Genomic DNA, 26,344 nt, shown 5'->3' on the forward strand with positions numbered 1-26,344 from the left:
TTGATATGCTCTCTGATCCTTAATTAATCCTTTATTGCTTTCAGGTGCAGTATTTAATGAATAATGAAGCTAAATAAAAGTAGATGCATATTTTTCATATACATACTTAAATATTTTTAAAGATCTTTTTATCTTCTTTTTTTTGTTTTTGTTTTTTCTATGGAAGGGTTCTTTTTGTTTGTTTGTTTAGATTAGCTAATGAGAGGAAAAGGCAATTTATCTCAATTTGGCTTTAATGATGAATGCATTTTTGGCATAGAACAATTTCCCTGTCAGGAAGCTGGAAACAAAATGAAACAAAAGGAGGGCTAGGGAGAATTTCCATCGTTATTGGATGTGGGGGAAACACAGAGACAAAGGATGAGGAAAAGGCTGACGTACTTAATGCCTTCTTTGCCTCAGTCTCTAATAGCTAAAGTCCAGCTTTCCTCCAGGTACCCAGCCCCCTGAGCTGGAAGACAGGGACAGGGAACAGAATGAAGCCCCCGTAATCCAAGGGGAGATGGTCCGAAACCTGCTACACCACTTAGACACACACAAGTCCATGGGGCTGGATGGGATCCACCCAAGGGTACCGAGGGAGCTGGCGGACGTGTTCACCGAGCCACTTGCGATCATTCATCAGCCGTCCTGGCTGACCGGGGAGGTCCCAGCTGAGTGGCAGTTAGCCAGCGTGATGCCCATTGACAAGAGGGGCCAGAAGGGGGATCCAGGGAACTACAGGCCTGTCGGCCTGAGCTCAGTGCTGGGGAAGGTTACGGAGCAGATCATCCTGAGTGCCATCACACAGCACATGCAGGACAACCGGCAGGTAAGGCCCAGTCAGCATGGGTTTAGGAAAGGCAGGTCCTGCTTGACTAACCTGACCTCCTTGTATGACAAGGTGACCCACTTAGCAGATGAGGGAAAGACTGTGGATGTTGCCTACCTAGACTTTAGTAAAGCCTTTGACACAGTTTCCCACATCATTCTCCTGGAGAAACTGGCTGCTCATGGTTTGGATGGACATAATGTTTACTGTGTGAAAAACTGGCTGGATGGCCGAGCCTGTGAATGGGGTTCAGTCTATTTGGTGGCTGGTCACAAGTGGTGTTCTCCAGGGCTTGGTACTGGGGCCAGTTCTGTTTAATATCTTTATCAGTGATGTGGAGGAAGGGATCAAGTGTGCCCTCAGTAAGTTTGCAGATGGCACCAAGTTGTGGGGGAGTGTTGATATCTGCTTGAGGGTAGGAAGGGTCTGCAGAGGGATCTGGACAGGCTGGGTTGATGGGCTGAGGCCAGTTGTATGAGATTCAGCAAAGAGAAGTGCCAGGTCCTGCACCTGGGTCACAGCAACCCCATGCAACACTACGAGCTTGGGGAAGAGTGGCTGGAAAGCTGCCTCATGGAAGAGTGTGCCCAGGTGGCCAAGAAGGCCAATAGCACCCTGGCTTGTGTCAGAAACAGTGTGGCCAGCAGGACAAAGGAAGTGATTATCCTCCTGTACTCGGCACTGGTGAGGCCACACCTCGAATCCTGTGTTCAATTTTGGGCCTCTCAGTACAAGACATTGAGGTGCTGGAGCGTGTCCAGAGAAGGGCAACAAAACTGGTGAAGGGTCTGGAAAACAATTCGTATGAGGAGCGGCTGAGGGAACTGGGGTTGTTTAGCCTGGAGAGGAGGGGGCTTGGGGGGATCTTATTGCTCTCTACAGCTACCTGGAAGGATGTTTAATGAGGTGGGTGTCAGTCTCTTCTCCCAAGTAATGAGCAACAGGACAAGAGGGAATGTCCTTAAGCTGCACCAGGGGAGGTTTAGGTTTGGTATAAGGAAAAATTTCTTCCCCAAAAGGGTTGTCAACCGTTGGAACAGGCTGCACATGGAAATGTTAGAGTCACCATCCCTGGATGTGTTTAAAAGATGTGTGGATATGGCACTTAAGGATGTGGTTTAGTGGTGGACTTGGCAGTGCTAGGTTAACGGTTGGACTCGATGATCTTAAACATCTTTTCCAACATAAACAGTTCTATGGTGCTATGAAGCCCTGTGGTGTTACACCTCTCACATGTTTTTCTCATCACCCGCTTTTCCCCTGTACCTTTAACATGCCCCCTTTAAACACTTCCCTGCTCTTGATCTGACTCTTTTCTCTGAAATCTTTCACATCTTGCTGAAGATCCCTCGGATAATCCTCACGCGCCCTTCCACTTCCGATGAAGATACCGACCAGTTGCCCCCAGACCCGGATGACTTTGAGCCCGAGGAGCCCGACAGCGCAGAAGGCCATGCCTATTCGGACTGTCTGAACAGTGCTTTTTATCCTCCCTAATAAAGTACTTTTCTGGAAAGAATTCATGGGTGGTTTTCTTTCCCATTTTTCGATTATATTTAATGTAGTACTTGAACCGCTATGCCTTATTTCTATGGAAAACCGTTACATGGAGGATGGATTTGAGCTGAGGGAGTAAAACCCATGGCTGTATTTCTTTGCCTTGAACTTCCCTTTGGCCAGAACCTGTGCACGTGAAACAAAACGAACTGGGTGAGGTTATGTGAATGACACCACGTGTTTCAACAGTGACTTGTAAAGGCATCCTACAGCACCTAAACACAATGCTGAAAAAAGCAGGTCATTTTTTTATTCAGAAGGTACTTCACCCATTTGGAAACACACTGAAAACAATAGTATAGTTTGGGTTGTTTCTTTTAAATCTTGTGCCCATGCTTTGTCTATATAGCTCACCTTTTTGTCTACCCCCAGATTCCTTTGAATTGTCCCTTTTGATGTGGTTTTCTATGAGAATAAAAAAATCCTTTTCTGTCTTTTAAATAGTGCTGGGTTTTTTTTCCCTGCAGGGAAATGTTATTTCCATTGGAATTCTGTATCTCACTCTAGCGTAATTAAGAGTAGTTTCTCCAGGTATATCAGTAATACAAAGGTATATCAGATTTGAACAGGACCTGTAAATTACATTTTATTAGATCTAAATGCAGAAGGCATCTTATGCAACTATGCACCTGAGATTGAATTACGAAGCAATTTCTTATGCTTGAGGAACTGAGACACTTATATGCAAGTCAGGAGAAGAAATAAAACCAGAATACCTTAAATTTGGCTTACTCTGACATGCCAGTATTTTGTGTATAGATTTATATGTGTGTGTGTGCACGTGTGTGTGTATAAGGTACGCATTTAAGAGCAAATATTCTTGTGCAATAGCGTTCTTTATTCTCTTCGCTGCTATTCAGGTTTCTAATGCATTTTGAGGTGCTTAACGAGAACCTTTGGGGATTGTTCTTTATTTGTGGTTCCATGGTGCTGCCTTAACTCAGGTAAGGTCTGGCCTTGCTAGACTGGGATGTCATGACTTTTTTTCATGTGCATCAAGTGTGCATAGATGTTTTTTATGATGTATATATGGTTTCTTTTCCTGTAAATATAATATGGCACAACTCAGTGACCTGGTAAATTCTCATCTTTTACTCACATTCTTAAATTTTTCTCAGGTGATCATTAATATTTTGCTTGAATGAATGCCGGTAACTGGCTTTTCAGGAAATCAGAAGTTCCCAGGAGAGTATGCCTGTTACAGTTAGAACAATATCTCCTACTGGTAAAAGGAATGTTTTATTTTGAAAAGATAGGTTTGCAATAAGATTATGATGCCAGGATTTCTCTTGCCTCTCAACTGCATCCACTGTGGCTTTTTTATTATCTTGTACATTATAATTTTAATTGAAATAATGTATCAGCAATAGGAATATTAAACTAGTTTTCATTCATTTACAAAATGAACATTACTTTAGAATCTGCTATGGCTTTAATAATACGTACTGCATTATGTGTATAAACATTTCAATTTGAATTAGCTTAAATGATATTGATAAATGAAATTACTTAAAAAAATATTTGCTTCTCATCCCTTTTCATCCTCCAAAATAAACAGGGTTCTTCCTCCATGACTTAATGTTTGATCAGTGCATATTGTAAAAAATATTAACCACCTCAGAAACCATAAACACTTTGGCAATCCAGCTATTAACATATGGTTTAGTAATGCTTTATTATGTATTACTAGACTACAGAAAAAGTAAACTCATTCTGCTGTTGTAAACCAGCCCTGGGCTGCAGAATAAGTTGTAGTTGAGAGTTAGTGAAATAAAGTAGGAGTTCTGATATGAACTCTGTATTTTCATTCTTTTTCCTCCTCATGCACAAGTGTGTGTTTGAGATTCTTTAATAGGTCTTGGAAGTCAAAATGTTTGCTATCAAAATTATGTGTTCTTAACCAAATGCTCTCAGCATCCAGATAGCTTTTAAGCACTTGGATCTTTTATCTGTCCTTGTCAACTGCATTTGTTTTCAAGGCCAATTTCCTATTGCAGTGTAGAGATTTTTGCTGTGGGTATAAATGTATGATGGTAACACTCTTTGTGGAAAAAATGGAACACAAGTTGATGAATGAACCCAAATAATTTTGTAAATGGACATGCAACTCTGGAAAAGATACCAGTCAAAGCCTCTGCTAGACATTTATTCAGGCTTTGCTTAAACAGAAAAATGTTGGGGCAGGTGATTGCATTGCACTTTTCTGCAAAAGAGGGCAGAGGTGGAGGGCAGATGCTGGTGTCCTTATCGGCACTGAGTAATGTCTCTTTTTGAGGTTTGGTGTTCGATAAGAGTGGGCAGAGACAGAAATGGGAAAGGCACAAAGGGAGTTGGTCTGTTAATGACAGCTCGTATCCCATACTCTCGCTTCCTGCTGACGTGGGTGGTGCCTAGAAAAAGCCCACTATCTGCCCATGGAGCAGTCACTTGTTTTCCATGCCCAACTGGCTTCTCCTCATTCCCAGCTGCCACATCAGTTAAAAGATAACTAAGAAGGTATTTAATGTTTTCCCAGTGTATTTTGTTATTCAGGTCTCATCATTGCCACATCCATCATTGTGGAAGAAGGCAAGGCAAATGGTACCACTGAATAGAGGAGGGAACTTTTCTTTTGTGATGCGTCTATTGAAATGCATTTTACAGCCTGTGATAATTTGGTTTGCTGGGATACAGCAGTAATATTCAGGGACATCATGTGTATATAGCTGAAGCAACGGATGTCCAACAGAAAAGAGGTTAGTTGTCCCACTGCTGTCTGTACTCCTGCAGGACACCAGGTGCAGGACCTTGCCAGCACAAGGGTAGCCCACTTTAACACAATTGAGTTAAAAGACCTGTGAAGAGAAGAAAGCACTTACAGCTTCCATGGAGTGCCATACCAGAGAAGGCTCGGAGCTCTCAGAATCAATTTCTTGTAATGTTGAAATAACCTTCCTTGTTTTTATCCTCAAACATATTCAGACTTGCCCCTTTGGAGAAAATTTGTCAAGGAGCCTCCTGCTCCCCGTGACATGTAAGGCTCTGCTTCCTCACATGCAAAGCAGAGACTCGCTGTGCCTGTTGGTGTTTCCCTCTTTTTCCACGCCTGCTACCTCGATTCCCGCAGAGCCAGCGAGCTGGACCAGGGAGCGACAGCAGCAGCTGCCGGGTGCCGTGGCAGGAATGTGGACCCTCCTCTCCTAAGGATCAGCTTCCCGCCCTCGGCTCCCAGCCGCCTGGAAGGTAAGCCTGCTCCGTATACAGTCCCGGCAGCTCCGTCATGCTCTTCATTTCTGCAAGGAACGTGTCATGAAATAGCAGCTAGAAATGCTGCCGAGGTCCTGATGTTTCCAGGCATGTGCATGTGACCTTGGGTGGACGTGCTGGAGTAATGTAGAGGATGCTTGCTGCTCTGGCACGCTGGGGCTGAGGGAAGGGTGGGCAGCAGAAATAACCTGGAAAGCTTAACCTGTGGCTTCTGCTGGACTGGTGGTTACCAGTAGTGAGGGAGCCGACTGAGTTTTGTGCTTGTTTTATCTTTTAACTTTTTGACTTGTTTTAAGTGTGGGACAGAAATTGTGTCCATATCAGCCCTCTAAAAATCACTGTGGATGTACTTTGTGTATTAGTCTTAGGTTTTTTATCTGGTATATGTGATTTATGTAGGTGGCTTTCAACTGAGTGTTGAGCACATCAGGGACAGAATGAGTACTTCTCACTGTTAAATGCTTATGGTGGTCTGATGCTGAGCAAATAAAAGCTAACAGCTTAAGAAGGAAGTGGTGCAGATGTATGACGTGTGATACAATCATTGGCAGGCATCCCTGGGCTGCAGCCAAGTCAGGCTGAAAATGAAAAAAGTGCAAAGTAAAAGAATTGCAGTAGTGGCAATGAGTGAAAACACAGCTGAGAGTGACACACAAACACCATGACAGTCACTTGCGTCCTTCTCAGGAACAGCAGACACCAAGACATAAAATGCATCTGCTTAAACGGTTTATTTACACAATACTACTATTTTGGATATTGAGTACTTGGCTTTTACAAAAGAAACCAACAAACAACCCTCCCTCTTCATTAGTTTAATCTGCTGGCCTCGTGTTAGGTCCTGCTCTGAGAAGCAAAACAGGTGTCAAGAGACCAGTGACTGTAATACAAAGAAGTAATTGAAAATAGCACAGTAATTTAGGCAGTGTCTAGAACATGCTTTTTACATAGCACCTGTTTACTATGTCCCTTGCAAAGTAGAACAGGAAATACACAGTTACTAACAGTGTTTTAGAAAGTCCTTGGAATAGAATAACTACTATTTCTGTGTAGGAATAAGAAATGTACTCCCATAATTATATAAAACCAAATTCTCGTGTGGTTTGGATCATGGTGTTTCCTCAGGTTTAGTGTTACTATGTCATGCTGAGCAGGCCATGTTAGATAACAAGGTGCTGTCAGCCTTTTTGTGCAATCTCCAGGGTCCTTATGTATTAGCATCCAGGCTACAGAAAAGCTTGCATCCCGTGTTTCTTGTGCTCTCTGATTTCAACACAATGTCATGAAGTTTGGTGGTGTATTCTGTTGCATTCTTAGCTTTTTGCTCCCCTGTGCCCATCTCCAAAGCAGTCTGCTCCAGCTCACTAGAACTTGCACAGTCAGCAGCATGATGCATCTAGAATATGAATTTCCATTCATGAGAAATAGAGCAATTAGGTCTTTCCCTATCCTAGTGTTTTACTTTTCAGTTCCCTCCCCCTCCCTGGCTTTTTATGGAATTTTCTGTTCAGGCTGTAGCAGCCACAGAGTAGAAGGGGAAGGAGTTTTGGTGGTTTTTCTTTTCATGTGAGTGCTATTAGACACCTTCACAAGAATGTTAATGGAAAACCCCCTTGTAAAACTGCATACTCTCATCAGCATCTTATGTTGAAGTTATTATGAGTAAAGTCACTTCACGGTCACTTCATTGGGTCTTTCTGTAGTGATTGCCTTTCACATTCACACGGGTTTGCTGATAATGAAAACAGTATAAGACCCTGGAAATAGAGAGTATAAATGTGATTGAAGATTAAGTTTTAGGGTATTTAGTGTGAGTGCTAGGTTACAGAAAGCATAAACTCCAGATAAAATCTGCCATGCGGGTGTAACTCTGTATGGACGTATGTCTCAAGTCCTGCATTGCTGGTTCATTGCACCAGTGACAGCCTGCTCTTTTACCGACACAGGTATTCCCCAGCACGAGGGGGGAGCGACCCCCCGGGGAGCTGCCGTTTGGGAAACTGCTGACAGCTGGGGTATCCCAGTCACTGGTGGGACAGGGCTGGGTGGGGAGCGCACCGAGCGCGCACAGCTAAACGTGCCCACCTGAGATGCTCCAGTCCTTGTCTGTGATTCAAAACCATTGCAAACCGACAAGTTAGTGGGAGCAGAGGTGCTTCAGGTTTTTCACCTGTGCTGCAGTAACGGTCAGTAATGTAAGCAGCAGCGTAGTGTAAGCTGCTGTTTGGATCCCACTGAAGACCTCCTTTGAGGACGTTAAGTGGTGCAAAGCATTATGTGTGTCCCTGGCCACAGGGATAAGTTTCAGCCTCACAGAAAAGATTTTGGAGATACGAACTTCTTAATACTGTTTGCCTTCCTGCTGAAGAGCACAGAAAAACTATAGCTTTTCTCTGGGTATCATGTCACTTGCTCTTGTTCCTTTTATCCCAGCACTTCCAGGAGACACAGTGGGGTGTATTTTTACCCTTGTGACATCAAGCTCATATTTATTCCCTCTACTATAGCAGCCCTTGTAGTTGTGACTGGTTCTTTGTGTTTGCGTTGCAACATTTACTTTTTTGCTGCCTGCCTTACACATCTGAAAAAGAGAGACAAAGGACAATTAATTGTAGCTGGAGCAACTTTTTCTTTATTCTGAAGAATGTTTCAGAACAGGAACACTCTAAGATTTTTTGGGTTTTCTTGGTCAACTTTTCATATGTAAACTGTATAGACTGTTGTTTGACAACTTCTTTGGCTGTCGTCTTCCTATCCAAGGCTCTAAAGATCACGTGAGTATAGCATCTATCAAGAAAAAAAGAGAGTGCCTAGTTTTGACTGTAATTTCCACAAAGGCAATTGGAAAATGATAGATGAAAAAGGTTTTTGTGGCTATTTATTTATTTATTTGTTCATTTATTGAGAAGAGTCTTCTTTCACTATTGTGAAAAGAGAGGAAGAGAGGAAAAGGATGTGTGTTTTCTTTACTAGGGATTTAGTGAGGTGCCTGCCAGATTTACAAAGGGCTACATGTTTCTTAAGGAACCACAGATCGACCAGAGAGCACATTCTTATTTAACAGTAGCAAACATTTTCTGTGTGATTTTGTGTCGTCGTGCTTCCCCTTCCCTTGCTGGTACACGCAGAGACAACCTTCGTGTGAATCACCCCTGAGACCGCATGAGCCCAGTTGATGTGGCAACCGAAGGGTGTGTTATAAACCTTGGCATCCGCAGCAAAGCCGTCAAGAGGTTCCCCCGGCACTGCAGTTTCTAATATTGGCCTCCTGACTTTGTCGTTGTAAACCAGAGCCAGGTTATTCTTCTGCAGTCAACTAACAGACTCTGCAACCACCATCTGTATAGGCATTAGCTCCATTTTAGATTCGCTGGTCATTTCTTGTAGGTAGGAGTGCTCATAGTGCCTGCTGAAAGTTTTGCAATTCTTTCTGCATTTCGAAAATCCAAGATGTCATGTTCTGATATTAGGAGAGTACAGTCTACACGAGCATGTATTAGGATAGCTCACTCCCAGCTACTCAACAGGGAAAGATCAATAGTCATGCTGAAACACCACTTTAAAATACTGTTCTGTACGCTTTCTGACTCTATGTAACAACATTTGATGCCAGCTAATCATATGTGTCGTTTTACTTGCTCAATAATCTCCATGAACACAAGTTAGTGCTACTGAAACACTCATTTCCGTGGACTTTTTCAGTGTAAGCTCTGGGGGTAGAGGGGGTGAGGGGGGAGTGAATGGGGCCGGTAACCAAAATCCCTCCTGAACAGTTTGCTGTGATGCCAAACCAAGGTTTATTGTTATCAGAGGCAGCTGCCTGCCCTCTCTCCACGCTTCTATTTGTGGATTTTCGACAGCTATAAATGGAAACATGCGCTGACCAGAAATCACCACAGTGCTGCCTGATACTTCTCTCTCCTGACTCCGAAAGTACAGGGATATCTAACATGTAGTCAGGTTAAGTCACTTCTGCTCAGGATATTAGGGTGGTTTGTTTTCCCCTGGGAAATGGAGTTAGGAAAACATGAAAGAAAAGTCTCAGGAAGAGAAGCTTTAGAGGAAAAGCAAATGGTAAGATATGATGAAAAATGTTGATTTTATGATTTTTTTTAATTTAGTGATAAGAAGGAAAGGCAAATCATCTGTTGTACTTTAGTATTTCCCAGCTTCCTTTAACCACTGACCTTGAAGATTAAAACTTCTTTCATGTATGTCAAATTGATTATGACAGTGCATTTCTGTGGAAATTACAGAAATTTGTGAATGCCTTTTGTGTGCATGTGAAGTGCAAAAACTGAAATGTAGTTCGATGTTAATTTGTTGTCATAACCCAGACTGAAAGCTAATAGCCTATGGTTTTCTTGGATTTTTCTAAGGGAGAATTTTATGTCTTTTATATTCTTTTCTATAACTTTAGATCAGCAAGTGGCAGAAGAAATTTTTTGCCTGTGTCTGGAGATTACTGAAAAGAGGTGTGGCCAAAACAAATTATTAAGCAAAAGTGAAAATGGTCGAAACACAGCTTATTCCTAATTAGTTTTGGCTTGAAATAGGATTCATAATTTGTCTTGCTATAACAAGGTTATTTTCCTGATACCACAAAAAGGGCAGTTTATTCTTGGCTTTGCAAAGCTGTGAAGAAAGGTGGCCGTCACTTGTGTTAAGAAACAAATTAGCGCTGAATTTTTTATCACTTATCTTAAACAGTGGTGGTGTTGCGTTGGTTTGGTTTCATGGTGAGCCAGTGTTTACTCTTGTTTAATCACAACATTTGCCTCTACTAGCTTCAGTTAAGTGAGACTTGGCAAGCTTGTGTGTTAGTGAATAGTTTTAAATACAGCTTCACCAGGGCAAGGTGCAGTGGGTAGGAAATAGGGGAAGTGCTTAAACCGAAAGTCATGACTTGGCCTTAAAGTACCTTTTCTATTTTTTACCAAAAGGAGTGTTTATCTAAAGAGTAATATCTGAAAGAGCATTATTGCTAAAGCTTCAGCATGAAGTTATAATATGAATATTATCTTGACATTTTACTTGTTCATTTTCTCATTAATGAATTAATACTTTAGACAATGACCTCATTTTGAATTTGTGGTTGATATATAAAGTATAAGGAAAACTCTTCAAATTTAAAAACAATTGTAAAATCCAAAAAAGCTTCAGGAAAGCTTTCAAAGGAAACCTTTGAAATTTTGTTGTAGCTGGTGTGGAGAAAACATGTAACAATGTAATGAGACAGTATGATTATCTAATTGCGGACTGCATCCTGATGCACGAAGAGTTGAACAGGCAGGCAACCTTAAGTGAGGTTTTTCCAAAATGCAGAGTGCTTCATTTGGAACCCTGACGATCTTCTGATGACTTTTTCTGTGTGCATCATGTACTAATTTTAAGAATGACAAACTGGAGCAGCCAGGGACCCCACTGATGGGAGCCATGTTAATGCCTGTGCCAGGCCACCCGCTGTTCAGTCATATCAAAACTGAATCCTCCTAACACGTCGAGCTGAGAGGGGCCCTGTTAGCAGCAGCAGGTCACATCCCTGTGTGTGCTCAGCGAGGGGGACAGAGGCAGCCCTGGCTCGGCGGGGTTCATGGTGCTCTGCTGACGGCAGAGGAATGCCCTGGCCCCGTGCCAGTCCTCCAGTCCCTTATCCTATCCCCTTCCAGCTGAGCCCTAGCCTCCCCTCCCTCCCACCTCTCTTTCTGTTTGCCTGTTTAGTCTTAATGCCTTTCTTTCTGATTGCCAGACAAATTTCACTTTGCCCCCTCATTTTTTCCGTGGTTTTGTATCTCCTGGGCTTTTATTGATCCTGCCCTTTTCTCTTTGTTACGTGCAGGTCAGGTCAATATTCAAACACTGCATGGGGGCAGTGTCAATCTGTGGAACAGATACTATTTGTACATACTATTATTGATATCTGTTCACTTATTTAACTTCAGTATAGCAAATACATGAACTATTTCATATTATAGGCACCATGAAGCATCCATTTTCAATATTATATTCTATAAATGGCATAATACTTTATCTGTATAACTGGATGATACTTTATTTTTTTATGTATATTTCATAGGAGTCTAGGATAACTCAGCTGAAAAGGGACCTCAGGAGGTCTCTAGCCTAACCTCCTGCTTAAAGCCACTATGGGGTCAGACCAGGCTTTTCAGGGATTTATGCAGTTGGATCTTGAAAACCTCCAAGGTTAGAGACTGCACAACCTCTGGGCAACTTCCTCCACTGCTGAGCTGTCTTCACATGGAAAAAGGTTTCTCCTCTTATAAAGTAAAATTTTTTCTTGTTTTGATTTTTGTTCACTTCTCTTTCCTGCTGCCATGTATAGCTGTACAAAGCCCTGGCTCCACCTCCTTGATAACCTTGCACAGGGACTGGGGCTGCTATTGGATCCCTCTGGAACCATCTCTTCTCCAGGCTGAACAAGGCCAGATCCCTCAGCATCTCCTCGCAGGGCATGTGCTCCAGCCCTGACCATCTTGGTGGTGTCCACTGAACTTGCTTCAATCTTTCAAAGTCTTCTATTGGAGGGCCCCAAACTGGATGCTCTTTTCTAGATGTAGTCTAGTGAGTGCTGAGTAGAGATGGAGAAGGCCTTCCCTTGCCCTAGTGGTTGTGCCTCTGTTAGCACAGCCCAGGTGCTGTTGGCCATCCCAGCTGCCAAGGCCCACTCCTGGCTCAGGCTCAGCTCCTTGCCTACCAGGACCCCCAGGGTCTTGTCAGCAGATCTTGTGCCCCAGGCAGTCAGGCCTCAGGTCCATAATGCTCCTGTTGGCACATTCCTTCAGCCTGCGCTGGCCCTCTGAATGGCAGACCTGCCCTCAGGCAGGACTTCCCCCCCCACCCCCGGTTTATCTGTAAACTTGCATCACCTCCTCTGGGTCTTTGATGAAGGTGTTAAATACAACAGGTCTCAGGACAGAGCCTTGCAACACTCCACTTGTTATGTCCTCCAAGAAGAGTACAGAGCATTAACCATGAACATCTGAGCCTGGTCATCGAACCCACTTTTTAGTCAGCTATTTGTCCATCCCCAAGGCTGTCACATCCTAGCATGGATATAAGAAAATTGTGGGAGACATTGCTGGAAGCAAGTCAGGGTAAATGACATCCGCTGTCCTCCCCTCTTTCACAAATCCAGTCACTATCTTATAGAAGGCAATCAGGTTGGTCAGGTATGATTTCGCCTTGGTAAATCACCAACCACCTTCTTCCCACAAGCACGTATGGATTGAGTTAACTCAAGTCATCCCTACCTTGATCCTCATCCACTGTGGTTGCTCTCCTCCTTCCTGGCCGCTGCTGCTAAGCACAGAGGTCTGGGAGACCTTGTTGGTGAAGGCCAAGGCAAAGACACCTCTGAATCACCCTAGCCTTACCTGTACCTGCTTCCACCTTCTGTGCTACCTTTTTGCATTGCAGCTCAGTTACAAACGTCTTCTTTAGCCATGCCGGTGTCCTTGGCTTGTCTTCCTGAATATCACCATGGACAGTCCTGCGTGCATAAGAGGTTGTTTTCACAGACATGATGGCTTTCTGAAGCTCCTTGTGTTTCCAAGCTGCCTCCCATAGGATCCCACTTATCAGCTCCTGGGTAAGTCAAAGTCAGCTCTTCTAAAGCCCAGGGTCTGTGCTCTGGTATTTGCCTTCCTCAGTTCTCTACAAGAACTTCAGCTTCACTATTTTACAGTTGCCACAGCCAAGCCTGTCACTGAGTATCACATCCCTAGCTACCTCTTCCTTGTTTCTGGATCCAGCTGTGCACAGCACTGGTTGGTTTGTGTGGTGCCTGTATCGCAAAGCTATCCTCGACACCCACCAGAAGTCCTCTGGATTGCTTGCGTCCTGCTGTTTTGTTCTCCAGCAGGTGTCAGAAAAGATGAAGTCTTCTGTAAAAGCCAGGATCCACTATCCAGATACTTCCTTGAGTCATTTAAAGAAGTTGTTGTGAGGAGCATTGCCCACTGCCTCACCCCAGTCATGCTATCTGTAGCCCAGTCCCACCATGCTGTCACCTTCACTGACCTCTCCTCTGATCCTGACCCACCAGCACTTGCCCAGTCCTGTTGTCCAACCTGTACAAGAGCTCCGCACATTTGAGCTGCTGCTTCACACAGAGAGATCCTCTGCTCCTTGTCTTCCCTGTCTGTCTTTCTGAAGAGCCTGCGTCCATCATTAAAGCTCTACAGCCACAGGAGCTGTTCCACCACATCTCGGTTATTTCTATAATGTCATAGTTCTACGATCTATATATCTTTATGTGTAAGGCAAATCTTGGTTTTGTATTCTTTTTTACAAATATTTCTGCTTATTTTCAAAAGAACAAAGTCTATGTCATCCTGAAAATATTCTGATTGCAGTATGTCAATTAAATAGAGACCAGTTCATGCTGAAGCTATAACCTCCATAGAGGACAACCGCATAGTTCTAATAAGTGGTATTGTACCTTTATATTCACTGCTTACTGTGGACGAGATAAATAACATAAGATTCTTTATCACTTGAGGCTATTTCACTTAATATTTGTGAAATTTATTGTCAAAGAATTCTTGTCCCTGCTTCCTGGAAGAAGGCTCCTTGGCAGCCAGAATCCTGAAGAGAGTCTTTGTGTGGAGCTGGCTGTGGAAATGGAAGATAATGGAGGGGGCAATTTGTGATGGGAAAATAGAATGACTCATTATAGATTGAACTAAGCAGATGGACTCAATTTTCCTTTTCATAGTTTTGATTTTAGCATAGCTCAGAAGGACAGAGTAATTCTGGAGTTTCCCTATTGAAACAGCGGCTCAGCTCAAAATAGTCTGTTTACATTCTGAAGTCCTCATCTGTTGATGCGTATTGCCTCTGTTATTTGAAATTGTTTTAATTATATTTTACACTTGTCTGTTTCCTACTTGATCTTTTCTCTCCCATGAAAAAAAAGCACATGAAGTATTGCATTTAAAATAGTGTTTACATTTGTATGTTTAATAGGGAACATTCTATATTCGTACTTTAGTTTGCATTATAAGGTGGTTTGCTTTCTTATTCCATTAAGTAGCGATTAAGAAAAGAACAGTCATATAGAGGAAATAAATTAAACCAAATGACTATACGGATCAGAAAGAATGCCATGCACTGCTTGAAATGGCATTAAGGTTATTTTTTGGATGAGAGGATGTACTCTGTGAGAAAGAGCTGCAGGACTTCATTCAGAGAATTAGCTTTTGCTTTTCACAAACTATATATGGATACAGCTCATACAGAGCTAGGCAGTTCAGATCAAACCCACTCAAGTGAAACAATGATTACTTTTTGTACGCTGGCAGCAACAGAAAGAGTCCTGTCAGGATCAAGTCCTCTCTGTGGGAAGTAAAGACTTCTTGGAGAAGTCAGCCTGTTGCCTGAAGTTTGCCACCTAAGGGGGCCCAAACAGAATGGACGATGATGACTCATATGGTGATGACTGGCCCTGCTTGCAGGTTTAGCTCTTTATTTAACTGTGTGTAAACCAGGAAAAAAGTGAGTATGGGCTGGGAAGCGTTGTTTGAAGAGCAGAAGCAAGGAGGAGAGCTGGGTGGGAGCTGGTGGGAGTTGGGGATGGCAGGAGGCGCCAGGTACAATCACCCCTCCACATGAGGACCTCTTTTGCCAGGTCACCCTTGCTCTTGGGCTGGTGTCAGAGAGGCAGAGCTGGCCGCACAGCCTGCTCTCTTTGCCAAGAGCAGGACCCCATGGCCAGTTGTCTGTCACGCTGCCTCCAGGTAGGCACCAGGCTCTTGGAGCAGGTACGGCTGGCTGCCCGACAGCAGCTGGGGCACTCACAGCAGGCAGCTGGGTGAGCAGGGGTGGCCGCAGGACTGGTCAAAGAGGTGCAGTAAAAGTTCTTAGTGCAAAGCAGCAGGGAAGGAAGAGGAGCTGAGGGCAAAGCAAGTGTTTCGTTGTGCAGGTACGGGGAGTCAGGCGCCCTGACAACAGCATCATCTTTGGCAACAGCAGCAATCTCTGAGGTCAAGTAACAACGGAATAGCCACGTCTGCCCATGGCATTGGAGAGGGACTGTGCTTATGCCTGTGTGACACACCAGTCCATGCGCCTCTCCTCCTGATGTCCACAAGCAATTGCCCTTCCAGATTCACTGCAGTGGGTGAGGGGATCAACCCTGGAAAAGTCGGGAGGGGAGGGATGTGCTTGCTACTCCAGGGAAGCAACTTGCATTGGAGTCTGTGAGAGGGGGAAGGTCCACAGGTTCCTCGTGCATCAGGTGTCTCACGTCCGTGCACCGCTCAGGGTCTGTGTGCTTGTACGCGTCTAGCCAGGGCAGCGGGGTGAGACCGCAGAACTGCACTGCTGAGGTCCGTTGGGCATCATCTGTATTGGAGAGAGGAGGTGATAATCGCTGTGGGTGAGGACGGCAGAGATTCAGAGGAGGTGAAATACAGTGATACAGCCCGAGTGCAGAACATACATGTGCTTCGGCAGGTTATGCTCTGTGGGAAAACCAGTAGCACATATACGGGACTGCCAGATACAAACCCCTAGTTCTTTTTGCTTGTTGTCTCCCTGAACAGAGGACAGGCTGGTGGCTGCTAGGCTGCCATTTCATGTGGTTCAGATGAGAGGGTAAAGGTGAGAGGTAAAATGAGATTTTTTTTTTTTTATTAAATCCTCTTTCTTAACTGGTTTACTTTACACCTTGACTTTTCTACTTATGTCTCCTGTAAGAACACCCCTACCCAGAAAAGGAACTCCTAAAAATATGTCGCCTGCCTGAATCCATTCCTCAGTTTGATCATTCGGTACTGAAGTATGAACATCATGCTCATCTCCAACATTGCATATGAAACTAAATAGCCACACTTACTATAGAGTCAGAGAAAATTTTATGTGTGTATACATTTGAGTGATTCCTGATTGTCTAAGAGAAAAGCTTTGTTTCTTTCTCTGGAGGTTGGTTGTGACCTTCTCTGGGAGCTTCTGTCATGCAGTTGAATTCAGCTGGGTGGGTCATCACAGTTTAAGGTGTTTTGTGCTACCTTGTCCCAGATTACAGCAGCCTCAGCTAAGGGGCTGGTCATGGGAGACACTTCAAAATATCCCTGACCTTTGAACAAGACTGAGGCTTTGTAGTGGCTACAGCAAGAAACTGATAAGATCCTAGCACGGAGGCAATCACATCTTGCTGTGCATGTACAAGATGTCCAAGACAGCATCCCAGCTAGAGGATCAGTATTTCCTCTTGCATACCTAGAGCTGAGGCATTCCTTCCTCACTGTGGGGAGCATGTGATCACGGAGGAGGAAGGAATAAACTTGGAGGCTGCAAGTAGCGACATATTTTTAGCACTGTTGATGTGACATTAAACAAGACCAAAAACAAGCGGGAAGCACTGAACCCTGGTCTGTCCCCCTTCCTAATCCTGTCATTTAGCTCTCGCCTTGTTGAGTTTATGCTACCTTTTCTTTAATCTGATGGCAGACACACAGAGGCACTGCTGGGACACTTGAGGTAGGCTTTGGTTACATCAGTGGGAAAAGAGCAATCTTGGAGAGGTGTCATCAGTGCATTTTTGGCTGGAGGCTACATGAAACATTACCATGCAATCTCATGCAGGTATTCAGATGAGGAGGGCAGCAGATTCTTGCAGGGACTTGAATGTGATAGTAAAAGAGGCTTTTTAGAAACTAGCAGCAATTGCGTATTTTAACTTTTTGGGGTGAGAAAAGATAAGACCCCCTGTAACAGCTGTATCAACTGCTTCAACAAAGTCATGCAGGGCAAGTCAAATGATTGCATTTTGGGGGAGGCAGCAAAGAAAGGAGTATTAATAGGAAGACACAGCCCCTGCTGATGATTTAAAACAGTTCTGGGAAATGTTTCTAGGCGCTGGAACTCTCTTGAATTCAAGTAAATCAAAAGATTGGCCTGTGGTGTAGTATGGTATTGGTTTGGCACTTGCCTGAATGATACCCATGTGTAGTTTGAGAATTAGAATGGGCCAGAGACCATTTCCAGAATTAAGTTTGGGTTTGGAGACTATTATTGAGAAAAATCATATGTTTTCAAAAGTATTCCTCAGGAATGTGGGAGTGAGTTATGGATGATACTTGGGAAGATGTTTGCTGTCTGTTGCTGCTGTTAACACTGGAATTTGGGACAGACAGTGCCAGGGCAAGGGGCAACAGGCACAAACTACAACACAAGAAATCCTATCTGAATATGAGGAGAAACTTCTTTCCTTTGAGGGTGAAGAGCGCTGGGACAGGCTGCCCAGAGGGGCTGTGGAGTCTCCTTCCCTGGAGACATTCAAAACCCGCCTGGACAGAATCCTGTGTGACCTCCTTTATGAGGGGGTTGGGCTAGGTCATCTCCAGAGGTCCCTTCCAACCCTGACTGTTCTGTGATTCTTTGAAAAGCTCTTTCATTAGAAGTGTAGGACAGCACTGGAAGAACCAGGGAATTTGTGATATCCACCCCAGGAAATTTTCAGGACTCAACTATATGAAGCCATGGCTGATCTTGCTTTGGCAGTAGTGTTACCTTGAGCTGAATGCTGGAGGGGATGGTCTCTGAAGGTCCCTTCCAAACAGTATTTCTTTCATTTGATTCTGAAGCTATACTACTCTATTTGTCACAAAACATGCTAACAGCTTTTTCCATTTGCAAGACACCTTTAACATATTTAACATAGATACACAATTGGACTGTGCTTATCATTAAGGCCTCCTCATTCTTGCGTTACAAACTTACGGCTTTTAATGCCCTGTCTTCTGAATTCTGAAAGCAGTCATACAGCAGCAGCATTAAATCTGTTACTTTGATATGAATTCTTGGAAACAGTTACTTGACAATGAACAGACTAAAAAGAAAGAAGTGGTTAATGAAAGGAAGAAATAAGGTGAACATTAACTGAGCTAAACATTTTAGGGCAATAGGCAGGCAAGCAATAGCATGCTTCCATGTTTGTTTTGTGTCAGCTATGAAATGTATAACTTTCATTATGTTTTGCCCATATTGCCCTCCCTGGACACACTGTTAGATTCTATTTATAGGCTGGTAATTAACGATTGCTTCTCAGAAAAAGTTTCCTAAATGTATTTTGGACATTGAGTCTAAACACCGTAAGCACTAACTTATCCAGATAAAACAGTCTTTCAAAGGAAAATGATTGAAATATCAAGCCATCAGTTTTGCTGCTTTACTGATCTAAGGCTGGTGTGGCAACAATGATGAAATAACTTCATGGGTATTTCTCCAAAAGGTGAATATATTAACTTTATAAGGACATTTTATATATAAAAAAAAAAACTCCTAAGGAAGACAGGGGTTATATTTTCTCTCTTTTTTAATAAAAAAATATTGTCATATAATGTACTGTTTATTATTAAAGGAACTCTAACAAACGCATCATATCTCTATCAAGTGATGGTTGGGGTTTTTTTTCATCTCTCCCTGAGGATAAGATTCCATTGGATGAGGAGAAGGGGTAGTAGGATTATATTTCACTTTTAAATATATAGTCTGCTGCACTGATGTTAGCAAAGGCAGGTTGAAGAAACGCAACCTGTGTGAGGGATGAATTTGTGTTGCAGGCAAATGATGAAGTGCTGGTGATGGAAAATGGAGCAATGCCTTGTGCTCCTTCGTTTCTAGGACCATCCAATACTTTTGATTCCTGTTGTTTCCTTTTTGGAGGTAAGCACTACCCTAATTGCCTGAGCCCTGCTGTATCGAGGGAGCAGAACTGCAACTCTTTTCCTGCCATAGAAAGGAAAAAAGAAGTGTCCTAGCTTCCCAACCCGCCACATTGCATGCTAAGTGCTGCAGTAGGAGCTCTGCAGCCTTCCCTGCCTTTCTGAGTCAAATGCTGTGCCAGTCACCGAGTGGAGAGACCAGGGAGCGCGTTCTGATGTGCCGAGGCAGGGAAGTTGCTGTAACGCAGCCCTGCAAACGCTATCGCAGCATATGCAGTCCTGCACAGCCAGATCTACAGGCCATCATCTGTGCAGAGGGAGAAGGCTTTCCACGATGGCTCTGCATTTTCACAAGAGATTTTTGTTCGCATCTGATTTTTTAATGTTTATCATGACATGGTTAGCTGAAGTATTAGATATCTTCTCCAGTGGTAAAAATTGTATCTTATGTTTTCGCAATGGTCATCCTGTCATCAGATCTATTTGATGATGTTGTTTCAAGACAAGATTGATCTTGATTAAATCTGATAGTCATACAGGAAATCATTTTGCATTTAAATACTTCATTGTTGAGTTAACTGGTAGCTTTTTCCAAAGGACTGACGGTGACATGTAGTACATACTCAAAATACTTTCTGATGGCATTTTTACTTTATTCATCCCTACCTAGTAAAGTTAAAAAGGATTAATTAAATATACATTGAACTAATGAAGGTCCATTCTTGAGGGAAAGGGACAAAAGCAGATTTGCTGAATTTAGGTGAAAAATTAATTCTGTTCAACAGCTTTTAGTTTGTTCAGGATTCTGAAAAATGGAAAGCAGCAGGCTGAAGATTTTCATATCTTGAATTGTACACAGATGAATGTATTCATACTCCAGAACTGACATATTTACAGAAATCCAAAAAAGAATATTCACATTTGTCTCTATTTGACAGAAATGGAATCATTGCCATTCTGTCTTTACTGTTTCGTGTTTCTTATCTTGATCATGAAGAAAATTTGGAAATCAAACATGAAAATTATAGGGATTCTTAAATGATATGAAATAAATCAATTGGATTTGCTTGAACCACTTAAAATTGAAGATTCTGGAAAGAGCCATCAATTTTTTTCTCTCTGTTGAATAGATTTAAAATTGTTTTTGTAGTGGTTCCATACATCTCATAAAAAGTTACTGACAGCACATTTATCACCATTTTATTGCTTCTTACAAATATAGCTGTTGTTGATGATTTTATATAACAAACATGCTAGAAAAAATGATTAGATTTTTCAGCCTCAAGCAAGAACTAAGTCATTTAATATCCTTCTTTAGTAAATGCACCTTGAAGTACATCCAGATCAAAAGCCAGACATCAACTGAACTAAGAGATAATCAAAGAAAGAGATGGTAATTCTTGGCAAAGCTCCTGAGCCAAAACTGTGCTCTCGCTTTCAGTCTGAGACAACAGTAGCAGAATGCAAAGTATTTGTCTTTGAAACCCCAGCAGAGATAAGGACATGATTTCTCTCTCTCTCTGTTTTTCTTTAATGGATAATATTTCTGTCATTAAACTGATCTCAGTTGAAAATACATCAACTTTCATTATAGTTATGTTACTTACAATCTATTAGGTGAACTGATACTGATATTTGTGTATAAAAAAAAATCCCGAGAAACTGTCAGTGGTTTATTCCTCAGGAGAGGAGTAGATAAATCTAAGAAGAAATACTTTTTTTGTTTGGTTTTTTTTAATATCAAGGTATCCTAGTTTATAATGCCTTTTTCTGTGAAAGAAAGTGTATGTATGTGCCAAAAGATTAAAATAATAAATTATTCCTGTAGTGAAGGAATGAAACCCTCAGTTCCTCCCCTACTTCTAAGGAGCAGAACTCAGGGCTGAGGGCATTGGCCAAACTTGCCAACGACTTGTGGTGATGCAGTGCTGTATCGTGTGATGGATTTCCTGGAGTTTTCAGGGGCTGCAGTATTTATGGCTCCTAAGAATCTACATCTGAAACACTTTAAAGTTTGGAAATTAGGATTATCTGAGCAAATTTAGTTTTCCCTTAGTTTTATTTGTAAGTGTTATGACATTAATGTCAATAACAGGATTATGGGCTATTTCTTTCTTTAGAAATGGTGATTGTGCTTAGGAATCACCACCACCAGCTACATCAGGATATGATGTGATCAGAGCAAAAAAGCAGTTACCCTTAGTGGTCTTGTAAGTAAAATACAGTAAAATCATAGAATGGTTTGGGCTGGAAGGGACCTTGAAGATTATATAGTTCCACCCTCACTGCCATGGACAGGGACACCTTCCACTAGACCAGGTTGCTCAAAGCTCCATCCAACCTGGCCTCGAACATTTCTGGTGATGGGGCATCCACATGAGAGCAAAGATGTAGAGCAAAGTGAAGGTGAACTATATTCTGCAACAGGCAAAACAAGTAACAGTGGATAAGTGCTCCTTTTGAATGCAGAATTACTGAATAGCAACAGTATTGGAGTTTTAAAGACGAAAGAACTAGAGTCTGCCATTTCTCCCATCAGCAGCAATGATTCTGGCAGTAGGCAGAAGCTGGAAAGTGAACATTCTCATATAAGATACGCCTGTGACCACACTGGATGTCAAAGGCATAGTCAGAAAATGTCTTTCTGAAAATATGATCTGGGAAGAAAACCTTATCATAAATAAGAGAGAGATGACTAGTGAAACAGCAGAAAATAAAACCTAATATTTCATCCTTCTGTTTCAAATAGAATATTTTTGCATTTTCCAGAACATCTGTTTCCTGACATATGCAGAAAATGTAAGTCAGTCAAATGACTGGGATGGCCAAAGAAAAGGAAACGTGGCATTTTCACCCTCCCACACAATGGCAGTCAAAGGGATGAGTTCAGAAAACAGTTCTGCACACTGCGGAGTGCTCTCAGAAATTACCCACTGGCAGGAAGAGCCGTGGGTGGCACTCTCAAAATTACTAGGGACAAGTTAAAACAGCTTCTTAGAAACAGAAAAAATTGTGGATATTAGTTCTTTTTTAGAGGTAGAAATGATCAGACCACTTGACTTCCTAGGAACAGTGTATCACTGTCTTTGTGAAGTGCTCAAATACTGCAGATACTGAGTGTCATGAAAGAGTCTTGAAATAAATTTCATGATGCAGTGTAAGGCTTAGGAGGGGTGTGAAACCAGGCACTGCAGTATCAGGATGTGCTCTGACACATGCTGATGTTGATTTTCAGAATATACTATGGTGTAACAATCAATATTACATATTCCTTAAGGGGGAGAATTTAATCTCATTTGAAATGTTGTCCCTAGTATTCTGAAAGCATCTCTTTTATGTTTTAATGCGTAATTTTTTTGATATGAAATGCTCTTAACAACAGAATTATTTATATAGTCTTATTTTTGTTGTATATTGTAAGTATTCTCTAAAACATTATTTCTCCATGCAATTGTGTATCATAATGTTGCAATTAATGTTCCTGAGTTCTATTTTTATTACTATTTCTCATACAAAATCTTACAGATTTAGATGTTCCTTCATTAATGATGCAGGAGGAGTTTTAAATGTTTCAGTTGTCTTTTTTCAGACTTCTTAAACAAGAATGTTCTAGTAGAGGAATTATCTTTGAAATGATGGCTTTTGCATAAAATGTAAATAGTTACCAATAGTTATCTCACTGACCTGTCTCAGGGTAGCAGTAATTCAATTTGATAGTTGTTTGCTTCCTTTGTAAGTGCAGAGATATGTCGTAGTTTTATATTGTAGCCACCTTATTTTTAATGTCTGTGAGAGGGTACAATTTCTACGTAAATAATCCAGCACCTTACATGTGCGGTCCAAGAATGTATCAAATGTTCATTGCATGTAAATGATTTAGCGTTAGTCAATGAACCCCCAAATATTTTAGTCCCTTCAAGAGCAGATAACCCATTTCAATCCATGTCTGAGTGAGCAGATGATAATTTTCCAGTAAATCTGTTGTTACTCATGTGTGTATGTTTTCTCACATATAGAGTAAAGTGAAGATCTGTGTGGCATGTCTGAAATACCGCCCTACAGCAGAACAGGTGTGAAAACATGAAGAGCAGTGTTTTTGTACTTGGGCAGGTATGGGACCGCATTTGAGGCAGAAAGTGTGAAGGGAGCCGGTGACCTGTTTTGTAAACCAGCTTTCAGTTTTGAAGCAGAACCCAAAGGTATTTTGAAGCATTGCTACATGTTTCGGAGTTCACTGCAGCAGCTTTTGCTCTCAAAAGAAGAGAGTGAGACTTGTTTCAAGTGTGGCTTCTGAAAGGATCTGACCATTCTGGGATGTGTCCTAGCCACACTTTGTTTGTGTTTTTTTTTTTTTTTATCTGTGGGGGTAGTGGAAGCTGGGAGAGAGATTTTAGTCACCAGCTTATTGAACATAGAGTAAAATGAGTCAGACAATGTTCAGGACTCAAAATGGTTGTTTTGGAAACCAATGGAGACTCTAAATCATTGCATAAGTATTTATAATCTTTGTATCATCATAACATTACTAATATTGTAATTTTATATGATGTATGGTGCAATTTCACCCATGAATCATCTACATCAGGGCCTCTTGGTTCAAGGTTAGGAGCAAATACTTAACTGATGACTACTGCTGTCTCCAGAACACACTGCACATGCTATTGTACAAAAAATTCTTCATTTGAATTCTTTGTATATGTCTTTTAAGTGGAGTTCAGACATTTGTTTTAAGGTGCTATTGAATATACAGAAAAAACACTCTTTCATGTGATCTTGTAACAATATTCAGAAGACTGTAAACAGCTCATTTCCCACCTCTAATTCTGACTAAACATCCTAACATTTCTAACATTCTTAAATTTAATAAATAGTTCTCTAATTAAATATGTATGATTTAAAATATGTAGATTTCATTAACAGAAAGTTATTGCCATAAATGACAATTTATGTGTGGTTTCGTGCTGGAAAATGAGGTACATTTTAAAACAGTTTCAATGAAGTTTTAAAACTGCAGTTATATCGTAAGTTTTAAATGTTTTTCTTTGCTGTGGCTTTCATTTTAAAAGAATGAACGCATCTGACAGAAAAATCTTCAGAAAGTACAATTTAGGTGTGTTAGCGGTGTGTTGAAATCAGTTATTTAGAAAATGACTGGAATGACTAGCTAGGTATTATGTGGCATGGCGAGTATTTAGGATATTTGAAACTATTAACCCACAAAGTAATTGAAAATTACTTTTTAATATATAAAAATAGACACAGAACAACCATTTATTTCCCAGTGAAGGTTATTTGCAAGAGCCTGTTGCTTTTCAAATTTGTTTCATTACATTCTCATCTGTTAAGTTTACGTTTTCGGTCTGTTAGTGTGAGGTTTCATCCTGCTGTTCCCTCCCCCACCCGAGCAGCAATGCTGCACTGTTGGAGATGCCTCTGGCACCTGGGTGTGCCCAGGGGTGCTGGTCTCGTAACGTGGCATCTCTGCTTTTCCTGAGCCTTGCACGTTGCCTGTCCAGAGATGTGGGTCTGTGGTACCTGCTTAATAAATCAAGGGCTGGCTTTGGGCATGAGATTGTACCTCAATGTTGACCTAACTCAAGGCAGTAACACCTTTGGACAAGCAATAGTGGTAGCATAAGTACCTAAGGATGCTTTAGTCCCCAAATTAAGACGTGTGTGGGGGGGTTGTAGATGCTGAAAAGGGCTGTACGCTGAAAGGAGGAGTAGGGGTTGACAAGCTGAACCTAGGAGCATTTTTGAGGCATAAGAGCTGTTTTGAATTGCTAAATTGGTTTTGGTGGGGGCTTCAACTGAGTTGTTTCCTGAAGCAATAGGACTTAGCTAAATTGTTTTTCTCCCTCCCTGCACAGGCCAATGAAATCAGTGCTGCAGGGAAAAGTACTGGTGAAGTAAAAAGTGGGATGAGTCTGGAGAGGTCTTTGCACTCAGCAGTGCTGTGGCCAAATGTGGAAATTGCAGTGTTAGTAGCTGAATTAATCTGGTTGAAGTCCCAAGCAATGTGGGGTACACCACAAATTTTTTTAGTACTGCACCTCAGGTTACAGACATAGTTGCAACACATATATTAGACAAGGCTTGGGAGCAAAGCTAATAGTAAGACAGGAGAGGCAGGGAGTCCTAAAAATCATTATAAGAAGGTGGAGAAAAAGTAACAGGAGTCAGAAATGGAAGAAATGAAAGAAAAGGAAAAGAATACTATTGAAAAATGATGTAAAAACACTAAAAGATGGTGGGAGTGAGAATTAAATAGACAAGTGTGAATTAAAAAAAATTTCAAGAAATATGGGAATAAAGAAAGAGAGCAAAAAATAGGGGACGTGATAGGATGAATGTTCTGCAGCCTTACCCTTTCGATAATTGTCATGTGTGAATAGCTGCATTTTACTGACTGATCTAATAGTTCATCATTTGCACCTACTATGGAGTTTTGCCACACTTTTGGTAAACAGTCGTGTAGAATTCACAGATTACTTGCCAGAACACCTGTAAGTAGCTTGTAATCATGGCTGAGCAGGAGAAAATCCTTCTGCTAATGCATTTATAACAAACTTTCACATTGATGAAGTGATTCTCCCAACATCTGTTAATTCCCCACCCGATATGCTTAAAAACCTCTTCCAAGAAAAAGTTTAGTTGTGCTTTTTCACACATTGCAGAATAAGGGATTCTAGTAAGGAGAACTAAACCTTTCTGCTGTTGCATTTGCTTGCTTACTTCATTAGCATAGCTTTCCATGTGGGTTGATACTGATACTAGGGACAACTCTCTTCTTTCTGTACAAACAAGTTTTGCCATTGACTCCCATACCTGAGCCTAGCTGAACTGTAAACAAAATTTCCCTCCTTTCCCTCTGGCACTTTTCTATAAAGCACTTCACTGTACTTGCTACTTAGTCTTACCCAAATTACTTTTATGTTGATCTATATAAATAGATATAGATAGGTAAAAATAAGACTTTTATATCCCAGGATACCCGTATAACTAAAGATATATATCTGCTCAGGAAGCCTGGAGTGGCATA

The 26,344-nt window shown here is 41.8% G+C and overlaps 1 protein-coding gene across 1 annotated transcript in view; it reads left to right on the top strand.

Annotated features, from left to right (window-relative positions):
- Positions 1-2,751, top strand: part of LRRC1 (leucine rich repeat containing 1) — a 106,580-nt gene extending 103,829 nt beyond the window's left edge. The window contains exon 19 of the mRNA XM_037392321.1: positions 2,156-2,751. Coding sequence (XP_037248218.1) covers positions 2,156-2,308 — 153 coding nt within the window. The 3' untranslated portion in view covers positions 2,309-2,751. The remainder of the gene's footprint in view (positions 1-2,155) is intronic.
- The last annotated feature ends 23,593 nt before the right edge of the window (positions 2,752-26,344 follow it).

This window comes from Falco rusticolus, chromosome 6, assembly GCF_015220075.1.
Source record: "Falco rusticolus isolate bFalRus1 chromosome 6, bFalRus1.pri, whole genome shotgun sequence".
In the NCBI taxonomy this organism is placed as follows: Eukaryota; Metazoa; Chordata; class Aves; order Falconiformes; family Falconidae; genus Falco; species Falco rusticolus.